The 21,075-nt window shown below is 44.4% G+C and overlaps 1 protein-coding gene across 2 annotated transcripts in view; it reads right to left on the reverse strand.

The window, feature by feature from the left end:
• The window catches only part of LOC148022880 (plant/protein (DUF810)), a 199,907-nt gene that overhangs the window by 74,126 nt on the left and 104,706 nt on the right, over positions 1-21,075 (reverse strand). For both annotated transcript variants that reach the window (XM_087695818.1, XM_087695820.1), the window contains 6 exons: positions 18,805-19,035; positions 18,480-18,557; positions 18,174-18,266; positions 17,901-18,086; positions 17,583-17,738; positions 17,370-17,462 (listed from right to left, as the gene is read on the reverse strand). In XM_087695818.1, coding sequence (XP_087551944.1) covers positions 17,370-17,462; positions 17,583-17,738; positions 17,901-18,086; positions 18,174-18,266; positions 18,480-18,557; positions 18,805-19,035 — 837 coding nt within the window. The remainder of the gene's footprint in view (positions 1-17,369; positions 17,463-17,582; positions 17,739-17,900; positions 18,087-18,173; positions 18,267-18,479; positions 18,558-18,804; positions 19,036-21,075) is intronic.

The following is a 21,075-nucleotide window of genomic DNA, read 5'->3' on the forward strand; positions in this document are numbered from 1 at the left end:
AGATGATAGAAGACCGAGCGGCCATGCGTAACCTGGCTAGAAGGCAAGGGAGAAGAACCAAGAAGTTCCATAAAATAATTTCTGCACATATAAACAATGGTCTGCGGATCAGTGACCATGCGACCCTCCGAATCCTGGAGTCTAGTATATTGTCGCGAGCCGGAAACGCATGCAAGGCGCGAAAGAACTTATGAGACTGGCAGGCACTATCTTGCAATGTGTCAGTCAAGTTATGCAGCTTGGCCTGCTGATAAGATTTCAATTGAAATACTTGAAGAAGATGGGCCAAACGCCTCTCCAATGACAGCAGAAAATCATCATCTGGGGAATCCAGGAGCAAGGAACGGACAAAAGCCAGTAACTCCTCTGCTGCAGATCGACGACGGCGACAAAGCGAGGCATGATGGATCCCATACTGCCGAGCAACCTGCTGTACATTAGAGAGCAACCGTGCAAATGAAGGCAAGCCCTCAGAGGCGAAGTCCAATAAGAACCTCTCAATCAATTGCTGCATATAGCCCTGAAAAATTGAATGCTTCAAATAAGAGGAGTTGAAACGTAAAGGAAGCCTATCCAGCAACTGCATAAAAGGTGCAATAGATTGTGCCTACATCTCCAGCTGGAGGGGGAAATGATCCCACAACGCATACTGCTGCAAGACCTTCATTTCCAGCATCTCGGGAAGAAAATCGTCCCCTTGCATGATATACATTCTGTCCAGCCGCGACCAAGTAGTTGCATATTGTGCGGAATGAAAAGTAAACCCTGAAAAAGAAGGGTGAAGCCACGACCAAAGATCCTGCTTAAGTACGTGCAAAGCAAAGGAATTCCACACCCGGCTTTCCGGCGCATCCATTACCGAATGCCCTGAAGTAGACTGAGAAGAGTGAACACACATATTGAAATCTCCCATCAAAAACCCCCTTCGGCCAAGTGACATGGAGGCCTGCAAAGTGGACCAAAGATCCCGTCGGGATGCGAGATCATTCAGAGCATAGAGGCCCAGTAACCATAAAATATCTCCTTCAAATAAGACTTCGATAACCAGAAAGCGGCCCTGCACATCATTTTTAATAAGGACAAGCTGATATTTCTCATGGACAATCATCAGCACGTCCGAATAGTGCGTAGCATGGGTGCCTGCATAAAACAGACGGAATCCATGACAATCCACAACTTTTCCTGCTTCACCGTGACTTTTGTGCTCAACTGCACACAATACATCCCACTGGTTCTCATGCAAGACGGTCCACATGGCATGTTGCTTATGGCGAGAGCAAATGCCTCGCACATTCCACGTGGCTATCTTCATATATCTTCAAAAAAGGAAGTCAGGAACGAGGCGCCTGTTGCCTCGATTTCACCTTTTCCGCGAGAGCATCCAGGACGCCCTCATTCAGAAAATCAGCCAATACTGCAAACGAATTCTGGCGACCTGCTTTAGAGGTAGAAGGGAAATCCACTGCCTTGGGAGCGGGGCGGGGATAACGCCGATCCCAGGGTGTAATCACATTACCTTTGGTATCAAACGCCAGCTTAGCAGGAGGGCCTTTGGGGCCGTTGGTATAGACTTTCCTTGGAGACTGATTACGGGGGGCAGACGGGGCGGTAGTACGCGCAGCCTGCTGTGAAGTGACCGTTTCTTTTCTGCGCGTATACGTGCGCACGAAATCCTGGGAAGCAGTAGGCCCAGGATCCGCCAGGCCTGCATCCAACTTTTTACCTTTTTTGGGGCGTGCCTCAATCCAGTCAGTGCGACGGGAATCCAAACCCAGGACCTGTTGTTTGCCTTTATCCATGACAAGAGGTGACTGAAGGGCTTCCTAGGGCGGGGCATCAAGCACCATGTCATCCTTGGGCAGCACAACCTACGCATCCTCCGAAGACGGTTGCCTTTCAAGGCATTCAGCCATGAAATGCCCCAATTCACCACATAAAAAGCAGTGTCCCGCAAAGTTGCCCCATTTCAAACGAAAATGCAGAGGATGCATGCCTGAACAATTGAGGCGAAGCCACGCGGGCCTTTTCCTGGCCGTGTCCCATAACATGCATAAACGGTTGCGGTTCATTGCCCTGAGGCTTGGGGGAACCAGCACTGTTCCCACAACCGCCATCGCATCCTTCAACATTGGCCAATAGACCGCCGGACAATTTTCCACTTCCACCCACACCGGGCATTCTCGTTGAAGCAAACGCTGGAAGTCGGCCATGGGGCGCCATGGTACAACATGGACCAAGCAGCGATCAAAGAATAGTGGCAACTTGGACAGGAGCTCAGCTCGATGCGTTTCCGATTTCAACAGCACCTCATAAAAGCCGCGAGGTCCAAGGAAGATCTCCTCAACACACTCCCCTTGCAATAAATGGTGCATCCACTGGCGAATATGCGACAGCACTGGGATCCTGCCAGTGAAGAAAAGTATAACTGCACGATCATAAAATACCGAGAAGGATCGCAAGACTGATTTGGGGTCCACCGTGGCTTCCAGCACATCATCCGTTCCCGCGTCAGAAAAAGATTCATTATTATGCTGGACATAATCGCCAAGCAGAGTATTGGCAAAGTCTAGCAAATGCTCCCAGTCAATTTCCTGCGAATCCACAGGATCAGAGGCCACTTGCGCATAGGAACGTTCCTGAGGACCCATTGGCTCATCAGAAGTATGCTTGGAGCATTTGCCAGCAGGCGGCAGTTCAGAACTCGGAGGCAGCTCCTCCGTGCATGGCACCATATCCTCTGGCTCCTCTGCATCGGAATCAGGGCCAAGGGCTGCCACCGTCCGGTCGAGAAAATCCATATCCAGGCCAGCCATACTGCTGTCGTCTCGCTTGCGCTCTCTCTCTCTCTCTCTCTCTCTCTCTCTCTCTCTCTCTCTCTCTCTCTCTCTCTCTCTCTCTCTCTCTCTCTCTCTCTCTCTCTCTCTCTCTCTCTTTCTTTTCTGTACAGCGGCACTGTCCAAGGGCGGATTCTACAAGCACAGCCGATGAAACTTGAGCTTTACCTGTCAGCCTCAGTCGTGGCCTGTCCCAAGAACGCGTGTGGCAGGGCACAACCCTAACAGTGCAGGGGCCTGAGGGTGGAACACAGGGCTGGCAGTCGACAGCAGAGTGGGATAGTCGAGGGCGCAGGGCAGGGGCCGCGCCAACAAAAACCCTAACACACAGGGCGAACGGGCGAAACGCAGGTGCAGAGCCCGCAGCTCAGGCGGGCGATAGCAAGGCGGGGGACGCAGTCGATGGGCCTACAGGCAGCAGGGTGGGGGACTCAGCCTCAGCCGACGGGGCGTGAGAGATAGGCAACAAGGCGCCAGAGGCAGCCGCAGCCGACGAGGCTTCAGAGGTAGGCGACAGGCCTGCGGGCGACGGCCAGACGGCGGCTGCAAGCGACGACGATCAGGCGCTGACGACGGGGCACCAGGCGATGGCGACGCTGCAGGTGACGCATCTTCTCTCTCCCGCCATCGCGTCTCAGCTCTCTCTCTCTCTCTCTCTCTCTCTCTCTCTCTCTCTCTCTCTCTCTCTCTCTCTCTCGGTGTCTGTGGAAAGGCGAGGCTGCACTGTCTCCGTGTGCAGGTCGCAGAACCCAGAGGCGCAAGCTCAGGCATGAACAGAGGATACTGCCTCTCGCTGAGAGGAAGAAAAGATCATGCGCCCTGCGAGACGCTGCCACAAACGATGTATTACCTGGGGCGACCACCACGGCGGCTGACTGGCGAGGGCAGCGTCCGACAGCCGAGGTTGGCGTCCGACAGGCGAGGGCGGACATCAGGGGTGGGCAAAAGCCCTGACGCACAAGGCGGACGGGCGTGAACCAGGCGCACGGGCGTGAACCAGGCGCAGAGCCCGTAGCTGAAGCGGGCGACAGCAGGGCTGGAAGCGCAGCTGACAGGCCGCCAGGTGCAGGCGACGAGCCTGCGGGTGACGACAAGAGGGCGGTTGCAGGCGACGACAAGGAGACCGGGCGGCTGCAGACGTGGTGGCACAACGGGCAGTCGACAGGGCGGGACGGAAGGCGAGACGAAAGAGGGCGACGCTCAGGGGAGAGACGGCAGAGACGCGGGGCCACGTGACGGAAGGGCAACGAACGAGCTTACCCGACGAAGGGCAGACGGCAACGACCACGATCTCTCTCTCTGTCTCTCTGTGAATCTCCTCTCTCTCTCTCTCTTTTCTTTTTTCGTAAAACTCTCTCTCTCTCTCTCTCTCTCTCTCTCTCTCTCTCTCTCTCTCTCTCTCTCTCTCTCTCTCTCTCTCTCTCTCTCTCTCTCTCTCTCTCTCTCTCTCTCTCTCTCTCTCTCTCTCTCTCTCTCTCTCTCTCCGTAAATCTGTCTCGCATGGGTTGGTCTAGCATGGAGAGGCTAAAGCGGTGGGGCAGGGCCCTCCGATGGCGGCGTAGTATCCCTTGTATCTTCGACCAGTGTCTTCTGCGGAGACATCTTAGGATGAACACCCCAGGAGCAGTTCCACACCGCACTGGGAGTACCTCTAGATTGTATCTAGTCCAGATATCAGTTGTACCTACTCAATTTAGTTCAACATAGCATAAATGTTAGCTTCACTGGGACTTTTGAAATCTCCCAGACATTTGTATGCAACATTTTGGTCTCATAGGCCAACTTGGCTTGTTGTAGACGTTAATATAACTCTCTCTCTCTCTCTCTCTCTCTCTCTCTCTCTCTCTCTCTCTCTCTCTCTCTCTCTCTCTCTCTCTCTCTCTCTCTCTCTCTCTCTCTCTCTCATATAGCCACGCTCACTCACCTGCTTACTCCTCTAACTGCTAACTTCTACAACAACTGGTATTACAACATCGGGTTCTGCACGCTTCCCAAGACCAAAGGCAACTGACAGTGCAGGCAGCTCATGAATAGGTCGAGCAGAAAACGGCTGCAGGGAGTCGGGGTGATCAACGAGTGTGGACTAAGCGGCAGGTGTTGTGCGCAAGACGAGTTCGTGGTGGCCAGCGAAACTAGGTCAACGCAGAGAACCAGCGTGGTGGATGGAGTCGTGGCAACCAGGTGATAGCACTGTGCATGTGGGCAGGGGAGTCCAGCCGTTGCGTGACAGGCAACAAGCAAGCGACGCTAGCGGGCAAGCGACGTAACGGGGCAGGATCAACGGACCCGTGTGGACTAGGTGGCAAGTGCTGTGTACAAGACGAGTTTGTGGCGGCCAGCGAAACTACGCCAAGACAGGGAACGAACGTGGCAGATGGAGTCATGGCGACCAAGCGATAGCACTGCGCACATGGGCAACAGAGTCCAACGGTCATGTGATAGGCGACGGACTGGCAACACTGGTGGGCAAGTGACATGACAGGGCATGGTCAACAGAACCCCCCACCCACTCTGTGTCAAAATTTAAAAATGAGAATTTTTTATTCTTTTTCAAATCTCTTTTACCTCCTTTTCTCTAACGGGGTTCATGCGTGGAAGCAGAGGTCACAGATTTGTGCATATCTGGCCTGAAAAATTGGGGCTTTTCTTGTTTTCTGAAGTTCTGCTCAGCTGGGTCAGATTGCTTATGCATTGTTGGATCTGGAATTGTGACATTTTGAGTAGAATTTGGTAAATTTCTGCAATATTTATCCGTGTCGTAGCTGGTTCATGTAAAAACAGCAGAGTATTACTATTTGGGGAAGAACAACAGGTGTATTTGCTGGTTCTAGCTTGTGCTTCTATAGTTCAGGTTGAAGGCCTGAAGGGAGAGGAGGCATCAGTTACCCCCGACTGTTTACCTGACCCTAACCAAGGGGGTTGTTAGTCGCGCCAGGAACGTGGACCGAACCCATCGCGTTGTCAAAGAGTTTATTGTTCATAATATAAATCATGGGATTCTTATGAACACAAAAGAGCTTCACCGAAAGTTATATGATAGTGCATTTACTCTTGTGTTCGTGATAAAAATGGCTGCAACTTCTTCTAGTTCTGACATTAAGAGTTTGATGCAAATTCAACGGTTTGATGGTTAGGGCTTTGACCTTTGGAGAGACTATATGTAGGGCAGGAAGATAAACCCGCATAAATGTTTGATGCAGATTGGGCCAGAGTTAACAAAAAGGTTGTGGCTTACATAAAGATGGGTGTCACTGATGAAATTTTGACAAACATTAAGGGTTTAGATACATGTTATACAATATGGAAGAAGCTGAAAACTACCTATGAGATCACCACACCTGTTAATCACGTGCATCAATGTGCAAATTGGTGAATATGCGACTGGATGAGTCCAAGCCTGTAGCTGAGCACTTGTGTATTTATTGGCATTTTAAATCATCTCAAGGATGCAAATTTGGATTTTGATGATAAGTTGAGGGCGATCTTTCTGATCATGACACTGCATGATTCTTGGGAGACCTCGGTGGTCTCTCTCAGCAATAACCTCAATCTCTCATATGATGGTGTGAGGGGTTCAATCTTGAATGAAGAAATTAGATGTAAGTCTACTGGAGAAGGCATCAACTCAGCTTATAATGTTAGGGGCACGCTGAAAAGAAAAATGCAAATGTTGGACAGAGAAACAGAAGCAAGAGCAAAGGAAAGGAAAAGAGTGACATTACTTGCTATCACTGTGGTCAGAAGGGCCACAAGAAGCTTGATTGCGGGTAATACAAGAAGGAACAAGAGAGAAAGAAGAATGCAGGAGACAAAAAGAAGAAAGAGCATAAGACAGATGCATCTGAGGTAGCCAAAGGCAAGGAAAAGACCAATGTGGCCTACAGTGTAGTCATAGAGAAGCTTTCGGATACAAAGGCTAATGTATTATGTGCAGTTGACTATGATGCCCTTGTATGTCACATGCAGGATATGCAAATTACCAAGGCTGATGTGATTGATGCACTTTTGTCAGTTGATGATGGTGTTACTCAAACTTGGATTATAGCAAAACACATACCTTGGTCCATGTAGATGTACTTGGGCTGATTCGTCTTTGTATTCAATGAGCAAACACCGACTTGTGTCAAGTCTTGGCAATGGTATGTGCATTTTGCCCTGTTGATTGGGGGGTGTACTGACTTTACTGACAGACTTTGTCTGACATGCTTGGGTGTTGGCTCATGTCAATTTGAACAAAAGAAAAGAAAAGACAAAGAAAAGAAAAAGAAAAGTGAAGGAATAAGAGAATCACCAGAAGAAAATCACAGGGAATCTTAGAAAGAAAGCCCTAGCCTTGGTATGACACTCCTCGTCCACATGGTCAGATCTTTGGTAGTATGTGCAAAACCTATTTTTCTTAGGGAGTTGCGACAAGTTTTGTTTCTTTGGTTTCATCGAAGGAAGGGTGTTACTCTTGTTTTGGCTTGCCTTCGCATCTTGTGAGTTCTTACCACCACCAATTTTCCCTTGCAAAGAAGAGGCAACCAAACCCCTCTCAAAATAAGAGTACGTGGAGGACTTCTTGTGGACTTGATCATGTAGCCTCATGTAATGTATTGAATCAAATGAAAGTATTTTTCAAGCAGCTTATTCCAAAAGAATGTAACATGATCATCATTTGACTTTACAGAGCTAGTATTGGCAAACACAACAAGTAATTGCCGATATTTTGTCAACTTGACTTTTAGATCATCCCCTTTCCTAATGGAAAACTCCTAGAGCTCAAAATCGTGATTAATACCATGGGTGTGACCCACATCACATAGCCGTCAAGGAGATGACTCCAATTTTCAGATGCAAGGGGCAAACGTTGTAACTCACAGTGGAACTTAGGAATCAACCCTTCTATAACCTCAAATTTTATTGTGGTATTACGGACTCTTCATTGATGGATGTGATCAGGATAAGCTAATAGAGTGTCCGAGCATAGACTCTAGACCAAGGACAGAAGTTCGACCAAGTGGTGAAATTTGACTCATTGACACAACTCTTACTAGATCCTATACACCAAAAGAAGAAATATGAGAGGATCTTCATTCATGCAACTCAAAGAGGTTGTAGCAACTTGACAATGGGCATCTCTGAGATGAAAAAGATAAATTGCCAATTGTCCCAAATGTTGTATGCCCTCCTTGATCAGGGAGGTGGCTAACCTCATGAACCAGTCTAGATGGAGTAGCAAAGCTCATAGGAGGGGTGTAAGCTTGGCTATATGTAATGCGCAAGTACTCTTCAAACTCCCTTGTCAAGAGACTGAAATTTGGAATAGGAGAGGAAAAGAAGGTGAAGGTAAAGGTGGGGCATTGTCTTTCTCATTGAGTCCATAATGCCTCCTTAGGGCCTCCAATGATGGAGTAGCATGATAAGACATCATGGGATCCCCAAAAGGAGTTGTCTGAGACATTATGAATCAGATAGGGGTCGTTTGTGTACCTCGCACAAAACCAAGACTCCACAATATTAGCTAGAAACACCTTACAAAAGCACCGGCTCTGATACCATGTGAAGATATGCTAGGGTTTACATTGAGGAAATCCGAAATATAGAATGTTATTGAAACACAAGGACCTAGACACTAACGTGCAAAACTCAAACCCTAAATGCAAATTGCAAAACTCAAAATGCAAAAAACACAAACATAGACACGGAAAGCAGAGAACTCTAAAGAGAATGAATCAATGCAACAAATGAATGTAAGAGTATACAAAATACTTAAGGGCAGAGTAGTGAGTGTCAAAGAGTGACATCCATCAAAGATAGATCGAGAGTGCTATAACCAGCGATCGGAGATGAGAGAGTGCTGAATAACAAAGGGCAATAGGCTAGTCACCAAAACACATAGTGGGAGGCTAAATTCTAGTAAGTGCAACAGTGTGCCACCGCAGAAGGCTGAAAATTGATCGCCCAAGGCAAAGAATTGTTAGGTGATGTGTTGATATAGGCAACTTGTTGCACAGCAAAACATAGTTATTGCATCAGTCACTTGATGGGAGCAATGACGGTAGCCTGTCTCTTGGCACCAAATGCTAAAAACACAAGCTGATTAGGTGCTATGATGATAGCACAGATGGAGACCTCGAGAGAGCAGGGTAATGGCCGGAAATAGGCCGCCTAGGGCTGGATGGTGATGGGCTCAAGTTGGTGATGGCTAGATAGCAAATGGTAGGTGGCTAATTAGAGTAAGAAACCTACAAAAAAGCATGGGGTTGAATGGTGGGCAGCATGGCTATTTATAGATGTGGAAGCATCCTACCAAATTAGGTTTTGCATGTGAGACAAACACTCTCTAGAGCCGCTCCTTGTTTAATGAAACTTTTGGTAATTTACTACTTTGGGGTTTGTTTAAAGAGCTAATCAGTGGGTATTCAATTATTTACTCAACATCGGGAGCAATTGTGCAAATGTGCAGAACCTATTTCATGGACTAGCTTGGATCACAATCCTCTATTTCTCATGCATCAGTGCGGCCTGCTCATTGTTTTGTGACCTGGTTAAAGAGCAAGTCCCACCAGATGTTCCGAAGAGTTTGAATATGGACATTACTTTAGATGAGGTCATGGACGCCATGTTGCATTTGCCTAAATACAAGAGCCCGAGGTGGGATGGTATCACCAATGAGTCGTTTGAGACCTATGCTACTCAATTGGTTGCACTTTGATAGCTTTATGCTAGTAGGTTTGGACGACTGGACATATGCGGTCCTCTTGAAAGGAGGATGGACGGTCTCATTACACTAATCCCTAAAGTGCCATGCCCCTCACCATTGAAGCATTGGCAACCAATCTCTTTGATGGGCTCTCTATACGAGATCTTTATCAAAGTCTTGGCTATTGCATGAATATCTTCCGAACATTATTCACTTGCCCAATATAGATTCATCAAAGGGAGAAATATTATGCACAACATCTTGAATGTCCAAATGGGGATAGATTATGCTTGATACATGAAGCAACAAATGGTGATGGTTTAGTTGGACCTTGAAAATGCCTTTGATCATTTGAAATGGTCCTTCTTGGTTTAGGTAATGCAAGGCATGGGACACCCTTTCCCCTTCGTCGATTGGTTAAGCAGGGTTGCCCCGCTGAGTCCTCATTCTATGCCTTGGCCACTCATTCCATTATGGCGATGTTGTCTCATCTAGCGGCTAATGGTGAGGTGGTTGGACTCTCTCTCCCTTCATAGGAACAATTAGTAGGGCAAGCCTTGGTAGAAAACACCTTCATGTTTCTTAAAGCTAATCCGGATAATATATGAAGGGCAATGGCCACATGGACTTATTTGTCCTTGCCTTCTTGGAACTACACATTAATGCATCTAAATCGGCCCTTATCAATTCCATTGAGGGTGATCTCTAAGCCTCGGGCTAGCAAGGTGGGGTGGTGCTAAAGGCTCTATTTTCCGGCATTTGGGCAATCCTTTGGGAGTGTAAGTTATGGATTGGATTTCTTTGAGCATTATGGATAAGTTTGTGTATTGGAAATCACAAGCTTGGCCTTTCTACTTAAAATTAAAAATAGTGCAAACAATCATGATACCAACCGTTTCATATTGCCTTCCCTTGCTTCCTTGGTTGAAGTCTCACTTACGAAAAATTACTCAACCCATCGGGTTTTGGCTTTGGAAATAAGATTCTACATGGATGGGTATCTCTTGGATCACTTAGCACCATGTTTGCACTCCCAAAAGAATGGGTCGTGACACTATTCTAGACTTGGACACGCATATGATTTCTCTTTGTTGGTCCACTGTTCCAAGCTTCGTGCGAGAGTAGGCAACCTTGGTCTTTGATTGTGATGTTTTTCCTTGAGACTCAAGGTATTAAGCATGGAAACACCAAGATTTCTGACCCTCGTGGTGGCAAGTGATTAATGATAAATAACCTTTCCATCTTAAATCTTCTATGTGTTGAATCATCTCCTCCACTCTTGGAGATCGGTCCTTGTTAAATCTTCTTGGCGCCCACCTCCAGATTGGGAGGCACCAAACTCCTTGAGAGCAGAAGTGCTACATGTTTCAAAGCTTCTCTCATGGCAAGGTAAAGAGGAACAAAGGTCGATGTTAAATAGGATGGTGCGCCTGGGACTCGTCACTGTTGCTGATGCTATTTTCCTTGTCAATGGGCATGTTATGTCCATGTGATCTGTTCAACGCTCCTTGCTTGTTTCCCAAGGCTATCACAATTTGTGGGATACCATCTCGACTTCTACAAGCCATGCAGCCTCTTCCCTCGTAGAACCAAGAGGCTCCTTGGTAGGATTGGATGATTGATGGTTGGCTTCTTTTGGGTTGTGCTTCAACCAATCGGATATATCATTTGCTTATACACAATAAGGACCAGCTTGTCCAAAAGGGCAATACCACTTGGGGTCTCCAAAAAAGGCCAAGCGTGGTGGAAATCTATGGTAATGACATTGGCTTAACAAAACACCTTTCCAATCCAAGGTCTTCATTTAGTAAATGTTGACTAGCGCACTTCCTCTTATCTCTACACTCTCCAAGTGGAGGATTTCCAATGTTTGTTGCAACTTTCGTCAGACATGTGAAAATACCTCTTGCAATCGGTTTCTCACTTGCCCAATGGCGCAAAAGGTTTGGTCAGTACTATCATCCATTTGGTTCCAAGTGGTTGGGCTATCAATGCTTCCAAAAGACTGGGTCTTTGGACATCCCAAGTCTATGGATCCCATGTAGGTTGATATGAAAGGGCTCTTTCACTTCTTAAACTTCTATTGTTGGCATATATGGACCATGAGGAATGCATTCATCTTTGATGCTTCATCGAGAGTGCAAAGTCATTTACTCTGCTTGAAAGAACTTCATTAGCAACTCCACTTGATTGAGTTAGTAGATATTCTCCCTAGATAAGATTTGCTTGCTTGGCACACTCCAATGGCTTCTATCCCCCTCTAGTCACTCCACATCCTTTGTACTTTGATTGTGATGTCTCAGGTTTTATGCATGGCCTAGAGCCATCCTCCATCTTGTAATCATGTAATCTTGTACTTTTTTCATAATCAATACAAATACCTATTACGAAAAGAAAAAGAGAAATGAGAGGAGAGCTCTCTTGCAAGCATAGAATAAGCTGAAAAGATTTATGTGATAGATGTTCATGAATGTACACTGCTTAGGGCCTCATTATGTAGGCCTAGGGTTTCCCCCAAATCTTTGACCCTTATTAAATGTTGAGAGATGTAAAAGGCATTAAGCCAAAGAGTGCATTATAAACTCATTAGTTGTCACTGTCCCATGAGTCAAACCCTAATTTGCAAGGATCCATTCATCTATAAAATAGAAAGGTTGCCACCATTCAGCCATCCCTTGTCTTGCAGATCTTCACACTTTCTGCAAGGTCATCACACTTCCTCCATATTTCAGCCATCAGCTCCCCTCTCTAGTGGCTGTCTAGCCCTTGCGAGCGCTGCCACATCTCCATCAACTGTCTAGCCCTTGCTGACTGCAACCATGTGCACTCCAGCCCCTGGTACCCAGTTTCCAGCTGACACCCTACTGCTAGGAGGTGACACACAGCTGTGTTTGCAGCCTTCATCCCATATCCAGCTGCTGACATCATCACCACACCTTTGCTGCCTGTGTTTTCAGGCTGTCTCGGCTGCCCTGCAGTACCCTCTTGCTTTGCTGTTGCCTAATTTTTCTTAGCCTCCAGCGGGTAATATTATGCTGCATTTGTTAGATTCAGCCACTAGAGTGCTGCATTTTGGTTTCCAACTTGCTGCGCTTTCACTTCTAGCATCATCTCAGCTCTGACTGGTGGTTAAAGACCTCAGGATCTGTCCCCGGTGGACATCACTCTTCAAGCACTCCCATTGTTAGATTCAGCCACCACAGTGCTGCATTTTGGTTTCCAGCTTGCTGCGCTTCCACTTCTAGCATCATCTCAGCTCTCATTAGTGGTTAAAGACCTCGGGATCCATCCCCGATGGACACCGCTCTTGGAGTACTCCCCGGTGGACATCACTCTTTGAGTACTCCCATTACTCTGCCTTTGAGCATACTTACATTCTCATTCATTTAGAGCATTGATTCATTCACCGTATCAATCTCGATTATGAGTTGTAGAAGTTTTCTATTAAGGAAGGGGATGATTTGGAAGTCAAGTTGGCTGAATATAGGCGGTTACTTGCATTGTTCACCACCACTAGTTCACCAAAGTCAAGTGATAATCAGGTTACATTCTTTTTAAACAAGATACCTTCTAAATACATTCACTTTATGCAGCACATTATTCCTTTTCCCTCTGAGTTGGAATGCTAGTTCTTGCGTTACACAAGGTTGCATGACCAAGTCCACAAGAATACCCCATTTTCCTATTTAGAGGAGGTTCCGGTACAAAGAGAAAGATTGGAGGTGGCAACAGCTCTCAAATCGAAAAGGAAGCTCAAAAAAAGGGTGACATCCCTTGCTCAAATGAAACCAAAGGCACTAAAGAAACCAAACCCATCTAGCAAGAGTTTCCTAAAAAGAATCTATTTTGCACACATTGCCAAAGATCGAGCCATGTAGATGAGGAGTGTGATACTAAGGCCTAGGGTCTCCCAACTAAGAAACCAAAGCACACCACGACTTCCTCCACTCCCCCTGGAAAGTCCAACTATGCCTCCCCCTACGGCCCCATCTACTCCTCCTTGCACACATGCCACTGGACATGTGGCACATGGACAGCCTTAACCACCGTTGCCTTATAATACTCCTAAAGGTTTGTTTGTCAACACCACTCCATTCGCACTCTTTGCATCCATTCCAAGGTCTTCTCTTGCACACCACCTCGCACCATTTTTCTGCATTGACATGAGTTTCATTGGCAAGGACCTACGGATAGCCATGTGCCTTGGTGGACACACACTTAGGCGAGCCCTCTTAGGGTCCAATAGACTAGTCAAACATTACTTCGCACTCTTAGTTCCTTAGGGTAATGACTTGGGCCCATAGACTACTTTGCCCTCAAGCTTCTTAGGATTTAGGATTTCCTTCCTTTATCTTCCGCTGCACTCACAGACTCGATTACACATTTCATTTTTCATTTTAGTTTTGCATTGTTTTCCTTTGAAGAATCTCTTTATAAAGCTTCTCTTTTTGCAGGTTCTAATCTCTTTAGCAAGGTTTTGTATTTTCTAGGACTAACATGCAACTTTGCAACAGTTTTGCTTGGACTAGAGACATGGAAAGTTCACCATTTCATTGTGGTTTTATTTTCCTTTGAGACTTGCTCTTCTACCAACATGGAGGCTCTCTCGAGATGGATCTTGTGACATCTCTTAATGCTATCATAGTAGTACCTTTTGCCTAGCTCCTTTAGCTTAGGTCCTTCATCCACATCCTTCTTCATGGTTCTCCGTACCACATGAAGACCGACATCAGGTTCCTCTTCCTCCTTCAACATCGATATCCATGGTTGAGATGGGGTGCCTACCCTTTCATGGTATTCTACAAGTTTTGGGAATTGTCTTGGACATTGGCCTCCCTTTCCCATTGTACCTACCCCTTGGACTGTATGATCATCATCGTCCTCTTTGCACAAGGGTTCTTGGGCAAGTGCATAATTTTCCCACAAGGGACAGCGCGCAAGTGGCACTTGTTGCATGCACATTCCTATCATGTAGCATTACTCTATGCATCCCATTGTGTAGAGCACCCCTAAGTAGATCCTGAGTTGTTTCCACCAACGTTACTTTTACCACCTTACCACCACACCTCCATACTTCTTTCCCCTTTTCTTTCATCACCCACACCCATGGGTGGTTAGGATAGCTTGTCTATTTTGTGATGTGATCGGATCCCTTTTCACTCTCTACCTAGGGCACAATATTTGATAGGCCACAAAACATATCTCGACCACCTGAAAAGAAGAAGTGGTTCCAGATGCCTTTGCAAGTCCTAGTACACCACTTGGCAACTAAGGAGCACCCTTTGTCCAATACCTTAGCCTCTTTGGGGTGACCCCTTGGACTCTCAATGTAGGATAACCATCGCCTCTATAGTCTTCATTGGCCATTGGATAGCTAACGTCTTCATCCAATGCCCTGACTACTTTGGGGTGGGACGCATCAAGGTGATTCTGGGCTAGAGCTATTGTTGCACTCCCTTTATAGTTCCAATTTCGGTCCTAACAAGGGGTCTTGCAGTAAAGAATGCATTATAAAATGATTAGCTCTTTAGAATAGCACCAAAGCCTGTCAATTACCTAAAGTTTCATTAAACGATGTGCGGTCTTGAGAGTGTCTATGTCCCATAAGCCAAATCCTAATTTAGGAGGATTCATTCATCTATTAATAGAGTGTTGGACTTCATGCTATGAGAAAAGTTTTTGCCCACCGCAACATTGACCATTTGATCAATGGTGGTCAATGGCTCCTAGAGTCTCACATCAAAAAATGCATCACACAATAATGTAGAAAATGAGCCCCAAAGCACTTTTGTAGAGCCTAACAGCCCAAAATCCTTAAAGTGTCCTACATGCATTCACACTATAGAACCATGTTACTAACTCGAAAGTGCCATGAGCCCATTCACGCTACAAGAACTTCACAATTTACTTGTCCCTCATATTAGACTTCGACTTTGATGTAGCTTGTATTAGACTCCATTCTTGATGTAGCCATATATAGGGCTTATCTTGTATCCCATATTTTACCTCAGGAAAGGTACTCCTTGAAGCATGTATTGCTTATCTTATACTCCATATTGCTTTATATTAAATGTTTCAGACATTCAATCATTAAAGTACCAAAGCTTGAAGGAAGTAAGTTGAATTGAAATAGTATTAGGACTCCAATCAATAAGGATCATAATGATTGCTCACAGTGATAGAAGATAATGACACGTACATAAACATTAAATGTTAAGAATCACAACACCATTTAATGCTAAAGTAATATTAACATTAATAGTAACGTTGATATCAAATTTTAAATCATTTGTCAAAAGAGAAACTTTGATGCCCATACAAATTGAGATTTTAGCTACAAATGACAATCTACCATAGCCTCAAAGTGGTAGCTGCTTGGACCCCACCATCAGTACTACCAAAAACCCCTATACATATACATCACCCGAGCACGAGCACCACACAATAAACAGGCACCCCTCATGCATGCCCCTTTTGCTAGCAATGTCCCACACCACCCTAGACGAGATAAAAGTGTAACTATTAGGCATGAACCATCACGGTTCCGTGAGCAAAAGTGTTTTGTGCACATCATCAAACCTTGTGCCAAATTGTTGGCTGATGCTTTGATACCAATGAAATGCACCCTTGGGATCCAACCTACACACAAGATACGACACAAGCCACATTCACAAATATAAGGCATTGGACATCAGCTCATCTCCCATCCATAGAGCCAAATGTGCTTACGCTTGGGCGTCGGAGCTAGCACCACTTTGGGTCACAACCACATCCCAAGGGTTGGCATCCCGTGCCACCAACCCACACATGAATGTGACATGTGTGTAGGTTGGATCCTAGGGGGATGTTTCATCGACACCTTGACATAGACAGCAATGTGAAACGTGAAAGGAAACCTTGAAACATGAAACAAGACAACATTTCTGGTGCCTATACACAACATACTAGTGACTTGTTTGAGATAGACAAAAAGGTTGCTTTTGGGACTGCCCAAAATCCCACTTAGTGTAAAGAAGAGCTCTTACTCGGGTTACACACAAAAAGCCAGTATGACAAGGTCTTTGAGGGAAACATATCTTCTCACACTTTTAACAACACAGGATCAAGCCATTAAGCAGCCACATAATTAGCTATTTTCACAGCCTTTGTAGCAGACACACTCCCTGGACAGTCACCAACCTAAAAGACGTCCATCTCTACGTTTACTATATTCCATACCTCAGAACCTTTTGTTTTTCGAAGAGAAGAGAAAAGCCTATATATAAACCCCTCAGAAAAAGCTTGCCAACAATGGAATACAAAAATCTCTGTATAGGACTACAATGATACATCAAAGGATAAGAAATCTAATACAAGAGGTGTGTAAACAGTCAGCCCCACTACCTATATTGCCACTTTGTATTATATTTCAACCTAATGACGTTTGATACTGAGGTGTTTTTTTACAATACTGTTACTCACATTTCTTATTTGTCTTTCTTTTAGAAGAAGGAAGTTCCAACTGTAAGGTTTGCAGAATGCAGTTTAGAGGCATCCATGCAATTGAGAACTCATCTTGTTGTGTATATCCATTTCCCACTCATGAATCACTATGGTGTTAGCAACCTAGCTCACAGCTCCCATGAACTGTTTGAGTTCCTCGCATACACTTACTTTTATGCAATATTGAAGTCAGTATGAAAGTCATTTATGGTCATGACAAGAAATTTAAGGACATGAGATATATGTGTAATTTAAGATATCTTGTGAGATTTCATACAAAGCTTTAATGGATTATAAGTACAACAAAATAATACTGTCAATGCTTTACAATGCATCAAGCAGGGGTGGCATGGCAAAGAAAAGGGCACCTCTTGATGTAAGGTACGCTCAATCCACTCAGTGACCCTGCTAAGCTGCATGTTTACCCAACGCATGACTAATGTACCTGAGATCTCCTCCACCTACAGCCATTCATATGCCTTGCTTATTAAAACCAACTAATAAATAAAGGGTCAAATAATCCTCCGCCTGAAAACAAATCTAGTGGATGCTACAAACTTCCACAGAAATAGTCTACTTACTCGATATGGTTTCATGTGTTCCTTGTAGAACTCAGCTTCATGCTCATTGCAGACTGCAGTTACAAGTTCCATTAAGTAATGTTCTAAGCTGTCAGCTGCTGGAAGGACTGATGCAACATCATCAGTAAGAAGGGACACTCCATCAAGGAAGGGTTTCTAGCTAGCACACACCACAGTTAGCTTCACTTTAGCTTACATCTTACTGTCAACAGTTTCTGTAAATTTATATAAGCTCAAACAGCTTCACAAGGCAGTTTCTATAAAGTTATATAAGCTCAAAAGGCTTCACAAGGCATCTGTGCTGCGGATAACACTCACCAGCTCTTTATGGTAAAGAGCATGAAAAAGGGATGCAGAAAAAGCAACTGCATGAGAATGCCACTGAGACAAAATTGGACAAAATACAGTTGCATCCCTTTTAGCAAGAGCATGGGCAGCATTTGCAAGCAATGCCAAACGATGTTCATGATCAGTCTCTGATGTTGTGTCTACTTCCTGCAAAGCCTGCCAACACAGAAGCAGGCATCAGAAATTTTGATATCAAGGCACACACACTCAAACGGTTGATAACACAACAGGACATGAATTTACTCTTTCAAAAGCATTTTTTGTAGAAGAGGTGATGTAATCTTCTGCCTGTTGTGAGATTGCAGCCATTTCTGCAGCAGAGGTCAATCTTGTGATCTGTCAACAAGCAAGAAAAATACTCATGTCTTGACACCCATAATGGGAGCATAACAAAGAATACATATAACAACAAACATGGCCTTATGTTATCCTGAGTCCACATATCAACAGAGCTTAACCACTTGCCTGCCACTGGGATACCATATCAAAACTAAGTATTCTCATAAATAGAAGCACGGCTTCAGAAATTCAAAAAATTAAAGGATTTACCCCTGTCTGATCCTTTTCATCAGCTAATAGCCTACCAGCAACCATTGCTAGAGTTATAAACGCTTCCAATGTTGAGGCCTGCCAGAGAAATCAAAAGCATACCCCATCACAGCATGAGTTGGCTGATAATGCAACAACCCCATGCCTAGTTCTAAACAGATGTTGCAAAGCAAATGTGAAACTGTTTGACACAAGGCAACAATCTGCCATGAAAAGAGCAGATGACATCATTGTCTTGACATATGTAACACATTTCTCTGGCGTCACTTGACATGGTACACAAAAATTCTGAAGTGTCAATTGGACTTTAAGACCAAGCTCTTACATCTGGAAAATGCAAGTGGTAATCTTCCAAACGTTTCTCCAACCATTTCTTTATAGGGCCAAGAACAGACTCAACAAAAGACAGTTCCTTGACAGCATCATTTCCCTCCGCAACAGACCGAAGGCTTTTCATGTAATACCGTTCTTGTGGGCTCCTTTGCCCATCTACCGCTATTTTCTTCATTTGAAGAGCTGCACGTTGTAAAAGTTCTTCTTCACCTGTCAAAACAAACTTCCAAACAAACAAGAAGCCATCAGCTTATTAGGACAAACTACCTGCAGAAAACCAAAAGTTAAAGAAGCCAGAATATGGTAATTCATTCAAATAATCTCTGCAGAACCAACACTTTATATGGATTGGGGAAAATGCACTTGCTTGAAGTGCATATGATGTGGTGCCTGTGCACATCTTTAAAGTTGAGCCACTGACCAACATGACATTTCTAGATTGGAAGACTCATCCTTGTATGGACAGAGATTACTCTCACACTCCCAAGGAAAATGGGAGAGGTGGCAAGGGGACTAAAGTCTCAGATTGCATGAACCTTCTAACATCGCAATCTGGCACCTCCATTCATGTAGAGAAATCTAATATTGTTTGGCATAACAGGACACGTGCAATGGTTTCCTGTTCTACTAGCCTATTAAGCTCCCTCCATGAAATAACTCAGACCTGTTGATATGTAGAACCATATACTTGTGATAATCACTACCGAGGTGTTTGTAATAGATTAGCCTTCTCCTAGGTATATATGCCTACATACAAACATACATGAATACAGAGACATCTTTTGGTAGAACAATATGGCTGAATTAGATCAATGTTCCAGAAGTTCATGCTCAGTAAGAATAAAACGCATATAAAAAACACTGAGAAAAAGCAACTAATGTTGCTGGTCTTATTTCACAAAGAGAAAGACAGTCAAACAGAGATGGCGGTAGTAATCTCTGGAAAAAGGTACACATATTTAACGGAGTGATCTCCATGGTCTGTACATGTTGCAAACAAGGTCCAGTATTGTACCCAATCACAAAAACGTAAGTAGGTTCTCAAGGCAGATGCAGAAATCCCAGATATAGAAAAGTCTTCCCCAAAATTGTCAAAGGTAGATCGGGCTCACAAATAAGCCAATAGTTTGTCTAGAAAACTCCAAGGCAATTAAAAAGAACATGTTGATCCATTTCCTGAAGGCAAAACAACCTGGGTTAAAACAATTTTTGAAACGCACTTCCGTTGTGTGATTAAATCTTGGATGAAAACTGGCTTAAGAGGACCACATTCTTTTCTTTGGATAATCACTCATAGTAGCACAGAATCGCTTGTGAATGCGCAATGCAATGGTACTAGACAAATTGCAGCAAAAAGTTCCCATGATTTCATTAAGGCATAGCTTTTGACATAATATGATCATTTGAATTCACAAAACAGTCCACACAGTGCCGGTTAATAAGCTATCGCATTCAAAACTTCTAAACTTCTATAGCTTGCAAAAAAAAGGTAAAAACAGTGATTTTGAGTGCATTTCAATTACTTGAATGTATGCTTGATCCATATGCACAAAATTAAATAAGTCCATATAATTTGTATTGAAAGTTTCTGGTTTATTGCTCTGAGATATTCACCTTACAGGACAAACCGCATCACAGCCAACAAATTGCACATTGCAACCAACGACTTGCATCACAAAACCTATCCCATTGCATAGAAAAACTTTTGCACATTGGGTTTCATGTAACTTTTGACCAGATACTCAAATTACGGTCATATGGGTACTCAAAATGTCCAAAATGATGCTACCTAGCTAGTGAATGTGGTAGACTGGTAGAATTTGTTCAAGTTAAAAATTTACTTTGGATTTTCATATGCAAAATTTTTAATACAGATCCTTGCTAATTGTACATGTTTCAATTATCCTTAAGAAGCAGATATCGGATGTGTCCACTTTGACAGCCATTATGGCTTTTCATTTCAATTTTGGTATCTAGGACTTTGCCTATACATTTCATTTGAATGTCTTTAAACTTCTTACAAATCAAATGATCCCTCAAGTTGACCTAGAGACTTCAAAAGGGATTAAATCAACCTTACCTCTATCTCCTACATCAGCTAAGAATAACAGCAAATGGGAAGACGTAGAAAGAAACAAAACAACCAATCAAAAGAGCACATCAAATGACCTCACAAACCGAGAGTGCCAACAATGGAATCTACCTCTGAGTATCAAACCCTTGAGGACGAGAGGATAGGGACAATATCCAACATTGTAAAAAA

The sequence above is a fragment of the Lygodium microphyllum genome, chromosome 16 (assembly GCF_053477565.2).
Source record: "Lygodium microphyllum isolate KBCC chromosome 16, Lygodium_microphyllum_v1.1.10, whole genome shotgun sequence".
NCBI lineage: Eukaryota > Viridiplantae > Streptophyta > Polypodiopsida > Schizaeales > Lygodiaceae > Lygodium > Lygodium microphyllum.